Genomic DNA, 11,191 nt, shown 5'->3' on the forward strand with positions numbered 1-11,191 from the left:
ACCAAGGAAATAACAAACTCACATACAAGATTCAATTCATTGGAAAGAAATCAAAGAGAAAATGAAAATTTTGAAGGTATTAAACAAGAGAAACCGAAATCCCAAAGAGAAAAAGGGAAAACTACTTGCTTGGGGTTGATGAAGAAGTTGAAGGGCTTTGCGTGCACAAGGAAGCGTGAGTAAGGCTTGTAATGGCTCTTTAGACCTCCTCTTGGTTGCCTTAGGCGATTTGGAGAAGAGAAGAAGAGGTGGGAAATGAAGAGTTTTGAAAATAAAGGCTTTTCTACCCTTAAAATCGAATCCACGACAAGACCAGTGGGTCGCCACCGACGGGTCATAAAAATGGCCCACCTGCCGGTGTGTAAATTTTGGCCCGAAATTTCAAATTTTCTGGGATTTGATTTTTTAGCCCTGTATTACCCACTTTTATGCAAATTATTAGCTGATGTGAGATAAATTTCCATATATGCTTATGAAGAAATAATTGTGATACAATATGGAACTCAATGTTGGAATGCGTGCTATGATGATGAACTGCACTGCGAATGCGTGATGGGGGACATAAGTGTGATTAATCTTGTTCTTACATGTAATGAATGCGGCACTTAATCGTACTAAATCTTGATGCAATCCAGGTACAAAGCATCATGGTACGTACGAGATCTGGCAGTAATGCAAGTGAGGTCCCGCGTGGTTCCCATCCTAATGGACGACCACCTATCCCTCGGGAACCTCAACCATGGGTGAGTCTTAGACAAGAAGATATAGTTGAGGGCTCACCTACCTCTGAAATTTCGGATCCTCCTCCTGTTGTTACTCTTAATGATATTGCGGCTCTTATCCAACTGTCGCAACAGGCCTTCCAACAACAACTACTCCAACTACAATAAACCTTTATGAATGTTGTACAACAACAGTTGCGCCCTATGTACATGGGTCAACATCCTCGTGGGGTACCTTTCCCATAAGATCCTCATGTTGTAGCGATGTTGGAGTATAGTCGGGGGGTGCTTCTCCTCAAGCACCACCTATTGAGACACAAGGGAATTCTTTACCTACAACACCACTACAGGATCAATCTGGAGGTACTCCACTTGGGGTTACTCCACGGTTTCCTCCTCATGGCACTCCTCCATATATGGTGCCTCCCCCTTACCAATATTATCTGGTATATCCTCCATACTATCCATCGGCCGCCACTACTGTAAGGCAGGTGGAATCATTTAAGAGGCACTTGCCGCTTATCTTCCCCAAGGTGGGGAGTGACCCATTAGAGCCGGATCGGTGGATCCAAGAATTGGAGAAGATATTTGAGATAGTAGAATGTACAGAATCTCAGAAACTCATATATGCTGGGTTACAATTAAGAAATGAAGCTGATTCATGGTGGAAGGCTACTAAGCCTATCTTGTTAGCAACCCATCCGGAACCAACATGGGAACAATTCAAGGAAATGTTTCTATCAAATTATTATCCCTCAAGCTTCAGAGATCGGAAGGCGACTGAATTCTCATCTTTGATTCAAGGAAACAAGTCAGTCTTTGAGTACCAGCAGCAGTTTGAGGAACTGTTTTACTTTACCCCTCCAAACATTAAAACAGCCAAGGAAAAGGCAAAGAAATTTCTGAAAGGGCTAAAGGTATCCATTGGCACTATTTTGGGGGGCTATAGATTTGACTAATTTTGCTCAAATTGTCCAGAAGGCCAAGACTATAGAAGACAAGCAGAAGGGAGAGCCCTCCACAACACCTGGACTTTGAAAGAGATCCAATCCTTATGTAGATTCAGGTAACCTGAACAAGATCTTCCATGTGCCATATAATTATGGTCCATCATATCAACAGCCCTATAGATCATTGGGTTACATGCCCCAACTAGCCAATAGACCTTGTACTACCTCTTTCTGCCCGAGCACTGGCACGATGCCTATGGCTCCACGACCGGCTCGTCCTCCTACTACACAGGGCCAGATACATATGGCACCAGTACCGGTGCTAGCCTCTCAGAACAGGTGCTATGTTTGCCATTCATTTGGGCATTTTACAAAGGATTGCCCATATAAGCCAGCTGTGGTGCAAAATCAACCTCCTATTCCTAGACCCACCTTGACTCAAGGTGATCCAACTCAAGGGAGAATGTATGCATTGTCAGCTTAAGAAGTTAAAGCAAGCCCCGATGTTGTAGCAGATACCCTATTTATCTCGGGAATACCAGCTTATGTATTATTTAATTATGGTGCATCACATTCTTTTATATCTAAAAGGTTTGCTAGTAAGATTGATGTGACACCAGAGCTTTAGAAGGCAAATTGATTGTTAGCACACCTACGGGTAAGATAACACAATTAAGTGAAGTGTACGGGCCATGTTCGGTTGAAATAGATGGGAAGAAGTTGGATACCCAACTTATCAAATTTAACATGAAACTTTTTGATGTCATATTGGGCATGGACTGGTTATCTACTCATTAGGCAAATGTCATGTGTGCTGAAAAGCAAATTAAAGTAGTGAGTGATGATGGCAAAGAGCTTTTGTATCAAGCGGATAAGATAAAACGATCGAGAAAGATTCTTATCTCTACATTACAGGCGGTAAAGTTATTGGAAGACGGATGTCTGGGCTACCTAGCTTCTGTACAGAATGTAGAAACAAAGGTCACACCATTAGAGGAATTGAATGTAGTCAGGGAATTTCCTGATGTCTTCCCAGATGATCTAACCCAGCTTCCGCCCGACAGGGAGTTAGAGTTTGCCATTGATTTGATTCTCGGAGCGGCACCAGTGTTTAAAGCTCCATACAAAATGGAATCACCCAAATTAAAGGAGCTACAGACTTAGTTGTAGGATCTATTAGAGAAAGGGTTCATACGCCCAAGTGTATCTCCTTGGGGTGCCCCAGTTCTCTTTGTCAAGAAGAAAGATGAAAGTTTACATATGTGCATCAATTATCGAGAATTGAACAAATTAACCATTAAGAATCGATATCCGTTGCCGTGCAGAGATGACCTTTTTGACCAGTTGCAAGGTGCTAAAGTGTTTTCTATGATCGACCTCAGATCCGGTTATTACCAGCTCACGATAAAGAATAATGATATACCCAAGACGGCTTTTAAGACCCGATATGGTCATTATGAATTCCTAGTCTTATCTTTTAGGTTAACCAATGCACCTGCAGCCTTTATGGATCTGATGAATCGAGTATTTTATGATGTTCTTGATAAATGGGTCATCGTTTTATCGATGACATCTTGATATACTCGAAAACAGAAGAAGAGCATGCACAACACTTGCGAATGGTACTTCAAAGATTGAGAGAACAACAATTATATGCAAAATTTAGCAAGTGTGAATTCTGGTTGAAACAAGTTGGATTCCTAGGGCACATTGTGTCTGAGAATGGGATTGAAGTTGACCCGGGGAAGGTAAGAGCAGTCATAGAATGGGAAGCTCCCAAGAATGCCACTGAAATCACAAGTTTCTTGGGATTAGCCAGCTACTACGGACGATTTATTGAGAACTTTTCCTGAATTGCTGCCCCAATGACCAAGTTGACCAGGAAGGGAGTGAAATTTGAATGGTTAAAGGAGTGTGAGGACAGTTTTCAAGAACTGAAGAAACGATTGGTGTCAGCCCCAATACTGACGATACCAGAAGGTACTTGTGGGATGACAGTCTACACGGATGCCTCCATAATTGGGTTAGGTTGTGTTCTTATGCAACATGACAAGGTAGTGGCCTATGCATCTAGATAGTTGAAGGAATATGAGAAGAATTATCCCACTCATGATCTAGAATTTGCGGCAGTTACCTTTGCCTTGAAGATCTGACGCCATTACTTGTATGGGGAAAAGTACGAGATATTCAGTGATCATAAAACTCTCAAGTACTTTTTCACCCAGAGGGATCTGAATATGATATAGATAAGATGGCTAGAACTCATGAAAGATTATGACTATGATATACAATACCATCCAAGTAAGGCTAATGTAGTGGCTGATGCATTGAGCCAGAAAGCTCAAACTGTATCTCTTTCTTATTTGGCCACCAGTCCATGGCTAAAGCAAGAAGTCATGTTAATGGATGAGATCATTTTGAATGAGAGATCTACCTTAGAGCTTGATTAGAAGCCAAAGGATATTAAGCAGTTAACCCTATCTCTGGCAACCCTACAGGTGCAACCATCCATCAGGTATGAAATAATCATGAAACAACCCATGGATCCTGACTTGCAGAAAATCAGAGTTAAAATCCAAGAGCATAGGATGGATGATCCTGACTTCACAATAGCCGAGGATGGAGCACTATTATTTCAGGAAAATTGTGTATACCCAATAACATGAAGATCTAAGACAAGATAATTAAGGAAGCACATAGTTTTGAGTACACGCTTCACCCCGGAAGCACTAAGATGAACAAAGATCTTAAGTAAAGTTATTAGTGGCCAGGGATGAAAATCACAGTAGCCCTATATGTTGCACAGTGTCTTACATGTCAGAAAGTCAAGGCAAAAATGGCACTGACCATATGACACTCTTCAACCACTCCCAGTACCGGAGTGGAAATGAGATATGATTACTATGAACTTTGTCACCGAGTTACCCCGTTCACCTAAGGGAATGGATGCAATTTGGGTGATAGTTGACAGACTCACTAAGACTGCCCATTTCATTCCAATCAAGACCACTTACTCTATGGATAAGCTAGCACAATTTTACATGAAGAATATTTTTCGCTTACATGGAGTACCGATTAGTATAGTATCAGATAGAGACCCAAGGTTCGCATCTAAGTTCTAGAAGAGCCTCTGGTATGCTATGGGAACACAGGTAAACCTAAGCACTACCTTTCATCCACAGACTGACGGGCAATCTGAACGAACTATACAAATTCTAGAAGATATGCTCAGAGCCTGTGCAATGGAAATGAGTGACAGTTGGGAAGAAAACATACCTCTTATGGAGTTTTCTTATAACAACAGCTATCAATCAACGATCGGAATGGCTCCACATGAGGCATTGTATGGTAGAAGGTGTAGAACTCCCTTATATTGCGATGATGTAGGAGAATGACGAATGCTTGGGCCAGAGATGATACAGATGACTTGGAATAAAGTTGATGTGATACGCGAGAAGATCAAAGCTGCCCAATCCCGTCAAAAGAGCTATGCGGACAACCACAAAAAAGACATTAAATTCCAGGAAGGGGAGAAAGTGTTTTTGAAAATCTCTCCTACCAAGGGCTTACACAGGTTTCATAGGAAGGGCAAGATGAGTCCAAGATATGTTAGCCCGTTCGAGATCTTAAAATGGGTTGGCCCAGTAGCATATATGCTGGCCCTTCTGCTGTCTTTTAACAATGTGCACAATATGTTTCATGTTTCAATACTGAAACGGTATGTACATGATCCATCACATGTGCTAACAGTGGAACCAGAGTACTTAGAGGTTGATATGACTTATGAGAAGTAGCCTGCTGAAATCTTGGACCTGAAAGATAAAGACTCTTCGCAACTAATCAATTGCTTTTGTAAAGGTGCGATGGGCCAATCGTTCTCTTGAGGAAGCATCCTAGGAGAAAGAAGCTGATATCCAGGCTAAATATCCTTATCTTTTCGGACTACTAGGTAACTTCAATTTCAAGGACGAAATTTTTAAAGGGGGGGTAGACGTAAAGCCCTACTCTTTAAACCCCAGTTTATTGATCGATTGGTTTGGTTTGGTCTTGCAGGGTCTAAACCCAAATGGGTTGATGTCGGTGCCATGTGGTACATGATGGCAAGGGTGACGTCAAATACAGGGTGATCGGCCAGTACCCGAGATGATCCGCACGCCTAAGCCATGCCCTTGCACATATCATAAGGCCATGTATGAATAGGAAAGGTACGCTATTGTACTTGAATGGTAGGAACTTGACCCACAACATGTGGCGGGAGTGAAGTACATGTTAAGACTCCGTTTTCCTCCAAAATACAGTAAGGTTGGCTTGTCTGGCCAATTGGTGGGTGTCACTGGTAGGTGCGAGACCCACCAGTGTGACCCACCTATTGGAGTTTTGTGGACCCCAGCATGCCCGGCTTGGATGAGCTCGTGCATTTCTACCTCCTCGTCCTAATGAGGTCTTGTATGCCCAAAGATGTCGGCTACATCGTCTGGAAACGTGATTTAATGTGTTTTAGTCCATAAATGGGCAAAACCAAACAGGCCTTACAAGATATTTATAACACTAGGGCATAAAATAACTATAACACTCTCTCCCTCATTTATGTTGTTAGAAAAAGTAGGTGAGAGAGTAAAGAAGAGGGAGGAAGAGGAAGAAGGACAGAAAGAAGGGAAAGGAGGCTCACCCCTTGGATTCTGGAGCCGCACCTTGCCTTTCCGTCGCCGGAATAGTATCCGGTGACTTGAGATCTTCATTTTGAGGTAAGTAACACCATGAATCTTGAGGTTTGATGAAACCCTCTTTGTATATCTTTGGTCTAGAGGGTAACAAAGCCATTATATGTGATTTTCTTTGAAGTATTTGAGGAGAAAAATAAAGATTTGAGGCTATTGAAGCGGCATTTGAGTTTGGGGAAAAGGGTTTCAAGATTTGGGGTTTTTACAAGCAAAGGTGTGATTCTTCCACAAAATCTTGTATTTGTCTTAGATCCATGATGAAATCCAGTATATAAAACTTAGATGGTGTGGGGGATGATCTGGGAATCACTTCATTGGAGTTCCAAGTGTTGGAATGGAAGAAGGAAGAAAAAAAGCAAAATCTGAGAAAACCAGCGGGTAAGATCGGTGGGTGCCTGACCAGCCGGTGTGACCTACAAGTCATTCCTACACCTCTGGTTCTACCGACAGGTAAGATCGACAGGTTCCTGACCCTCCTATATAACTCGTCGGCCTTATAGATTTCACTGGTGGGTTCTCTAAGCCACATGTATGACCTACCTATAGCCCAAATGTGCTCTGATTGAATCTAAATTCTTCGACAACCTTCCTTATGCTATTTTTTCATAGTGACCATATCCTACGTCATTTATGGTCTCAATTTATACATATTTCTAAATCCTTTATCTGTGCTAGGATTCAAGAAACTCATCCTCTCACTCCAGATCTTACCCGTACAGCGAGTGCCGATTCTTCTACGAAAATAGGCAAGTGGGGAGAGGACTTTGATTCTTAATTTGTGGAATGTTTTTTGGCATCCCTTGTATTCATGAACTATATTGACATTTCGATTGTCATTCTCTTGCATATGGCTGATGAATGAATGATGCATTTAGAACTGAACATGTTATAGTTTAAATTCTATATGCATTGTTATATGTTGCATCTTGAGAATGGATTTATCATGTGACGTATATGATGTCGGTTTGCCAAACATGTGTGGGATTTTCTAGAATAGATGTTGTAGTCGGTTTGGAAACAAATGCATTAGTTCACTGTGGAATAGGACATGGAAGAACTATGCAGTTATACTATCTCATGTAGAAGCATGTGGTTAGGATTTCATAAACCCTCGTGCTATGACCCTTCCCAACAGGGGGTTTACGTGTTGGGTTATCACTGGGGGAAAGCATCAGTTGTGGACCATAGTGGTGGTTAGAAGTACGTCTGGCTGATCATTAGGACAGTTGAAAACCTCGGTGATATATTCAGAGGGCCAATCGTACTGTCTTTAATTTCTGCTGTGGTTCGGCCACTATTTACTTTTCTGCTGTGGGTCGGCCACTATTTACATTGTTGCGGTGGTTCGATCATGATTTAATTTTCTGAGTGCTCACGGTGGGCCTTCTCTGACAACTTTATGGGCATATCGCGGGATAGAGAATGCATCTCGGACCCGGGGCATACGCGCACTGTGGTTATGAGTAGCACGTTACTTATGACCTATAATGATTTGTTTAGGTGAAATATGACTAAAATGAATCTCATGCATATAGTATTATTTGCTTTGCATTTGCTTTTGTGCGTCTTTCTTTCCATTTACTGAGCTAGTGAGTTCACCCCTCGTGTACATACCTTTTTAGATGATTTAGCATGCTATTCAGTAGAGGAGCCAGTGCCGGTTCCCATTGACGAAACCCCAGTGGGGGATTAGTGAGTCCCCGAACAATTTGATCACGGTGAAGGCTGCCCGTGTGAGAGTTGTGTTGCTGGGCAACAGTGACAGATTCTGCTTGATGTGTTTTTTTATTATTTTTTGTATATTTCCCTTTTTGTGCTCTCGATATTTAAATTGTTATTTCTTGTGTAAATATCATGCCTACGGGCCCACATGTAAACATTTTATGTATAACAATTTGGGTATCAAAAGATTGTGGGCTATTTACCATTGTTTTCATTTTAGTTTTGTTCTGTGAAACATGGGATATTAGAACCCCAAAAAATAAAAAGAAGAAAATAACGATCAATCCCCGCTACTTACGTATATCCTGCACCACTCGAGGACCAAAGAGAGGGTGCACATGGGCAAAATAGGGTGGCTTTTTTTGGATTTCACATGTAGGGCATAAATTCACTTCTTTTTATACTTTGACGCAAGGCCATACAATCAGGGATGATTCTTTTTCCCATATAATAAATATATCCAGTCCAACAAAACTGCGGAATACCCAATGTGGTATACATAATTCACATTAAAGTGTAAAAGAAAACTAAACACTGTAAAGCAACTTCTTTAACCATTTAACTATAACAAAATGTGGTTGTTGGTTGGCATTGCAACCTTTAAATTACTACTTTAAACCATCATCTAAATACAATAAAAAACATATGTTCTTGGGATAGCTTACTTTAGACTAATCAATGCAACTAAGATATTGAGCTCAAAACCCTAACTTGACTGACCAAAGTTCTTAAAAGGTCACCACCAACCTTATTTGTTTTGCCTTTCCAAGAACAAAATATTACCCCATTTGAGTAAAAACCTTAGTTCTTATGTATCACCTCCACACTACATAAGGTCAAAAGCATTATTTTTATTCCTACCAAAAAAAAAAAGCATTATTATTAATATTGCATGGATTCCCCCACATCTGGGTATTATTAAAATCAATGTTGATGGTTCTTGCTTGGATTACATATACTCACATATGGCCTCCCTCATATCAGAGGTTCGAGAGTGGTATGTTGTCCAAGTGGTCACGGACAATGAGTCAACTTACCCAACAATGGGAAAGATGTTGAGAATAAGGTTTCACTTTTTTAGGACCCATGCATTGCCTATTATCGGAGAGGTCTAGGTGATGGGATGGAGGATTATATCGAGCATATATAACTTTGCAATTGTGTACTTGAGACTAATCAATGATTAAAATTAAGTTATATACATATGTGTTATATATTCAATGATCAAGTTTCGATGCAATCGCATATGTTTTGTGCTTTGTTGGTCCCTTTCCAACCACACCCCTGGCAAGAGAGGATTTTTTTTTTTTTTCGAAGGACAGAGTTTTCTTCAATCGCTTAGCGAAGGAAGAGAGGGTCTTGATGTGACTCTCTCTCGATCTCCATATATCCTCCACCTTATTGTACTGTGTCAATGAAACATAATAAACTGATGCATATTCATCGTGGCCTTAGGAAAACTTGATCTAAATACATGAAGCTTTTAACTATTTCCATTCCTTTAATTAAAAAAATAAACCCTCCTATGTTGATCCACTTACAGCCATAGATCCAAATCTAACACGTGACAAGAAAACCTCGACCTCGTGATAAAACATTGTTCATATAATAATTCTTTGATTTAATTAAAGATGACAACTTTGGTGATAAAAAACTAACCCAATGTTAACATAAGCAAAGCATGAGAGACCACTTTCCTTTCTATAACATCAGAATAACTATTTACCTAAATATAATGACACTAAAATTATCATCTGCCTTGCTTTTGAGTTTAACAAATCAGATTTATTAAGTTAAAGGCAGGTCGCACTAACACCTAACATTTCAAATCCTTGGTTAAAGGTATTTATTTTTATAAAAAAATATAAATAAATAAATAAAATTAAAAGGATTTGATTATTGATACCAAAACCTAACATTTCAAGTTCTTAGGTAAAAGGGTTTTCTCATGGACATCTCTTAAGAGGAGTTGTATCAAAACCTAACATTTCAAGTCATTAAATAAAAGGGTTTTTTTATTGATACCTCTCAAGGTCTCTCTCTCTCTCTCTCTCTCTCAAACTTACGAAGTGTCTTGACTCTTGAATGATCTTATGGTCCACAATTATTTATAATTAAAAAACCTAATCCAAATGTGACTTAGGAGCAACATAGTTCCACATAAATATACTCTTGTATGAGAATTTTTTTTTTTTTTTTTTTTTTTTTTTTTTTTTTTTTAAATGCAAGATCTTTTTTTTTGTATAATTTCCTTGATAGTTCTGGTTTTAACCAAACCTAGAAAAGGCCAACAAAAGGTCATTGGGTCACACTTATTACTAACTATTAAATTAATAATATTTTTCAAAAAGATTGGGGGTAGGAAGGTCGAACCAATAACCTTTCCCAAACTTACGTTAGGACTCAACTGTCTAATTGTGTTTATCACTGAGCAAGAAAAACTCATCACACTCTACCACAAGTGAACATAAAAATTTATTATTATTATTATTAAATAAATAAAAAATAGTCATTAATTATCTACCAATATGTTGGTTGGCCACAAGGGAGAATACTTTAAAAGTAGAATTCCTAAATTCTTTGGGAGTCCTTGGCATATTGGTGGTATAGTTTTCAACCGTTGATAGTGGAGACTTGGGATCAAGTCAATTTCACCCTTGATATATGGTGGTAAAGTCTCCAATTGTTCTACTAAAAATGGAAAAATAAGTCTCCAATTGTTGATGTTGCCTTGGAAACTAGGCATCGAGTTAATCCTCCCTTAGGGAGGTTGTGTTAGTGGGGTTTCGTCTACCATTAATAAAAGAAAAGGCGAAAGCTCTATGCTCCCTCCTCTTAGGTGCAGAATTTAAATAAAAAATTGTTTTATTTATTTATTATTTTTTTTTTTTTATGCGTTGACATACAAGCAACCTGTATCCCTTGAAGACTTGAAGCCTATCGTTATAGTCCACATCAATAGCTTCTTTCTCATGGGAGTGGGATAGGCACGCCTGGCTACAACACCAATGGAGGTGCATGATAGGGATCATTTAGAGAGAGAGAGAGAGAGAGAGAGAGAGAGAGAGAGAGAGAG

At 39.7% G+C, this 11,191-nt stretch overlaps 1 protein-coding gene across 1 annotated transcript; it reads left to right on the plus strand.

Moving 5' to 3' along the window:
- Positions 1-1,138: 1,138 nt before the first annotated feature.
- Positions 1,139-1,760, plus strand: LOC122067277. The gene is made up of 2 exons (XM_042631111.1): positions 1,139-1,639; positions 1,701-1,760. The coding sequence occupies exons 1-2, from the start codon at positions 1,139-1,141 to the stop codon at positions 1,758-1,760; spliced, it is 561 nt and encodes a 186-aa protein (XP_042487045.1).
- The last annotated feature ends 9,431 nt before the right edge of the window (positions 1,761-11,191 follow it).

The sequence above is a fragment of the Macadamia integrifolia genome, unplaced genomic scaffold (genome assembly GCF_013358625.1).
Source record: "Macadamia integrifolia cultivar HAES 741 unplaced genomic scaffold, SCU_Mint_v3 scaffold2805, whole genome shotgun sequence".
Lineage (NCBI taxonomy): Eukaryota > Viridiplantae > Streptophyta > Magnoliopsida > Proteales > Proteaceae > Macadamia > Macadamia integrifolia.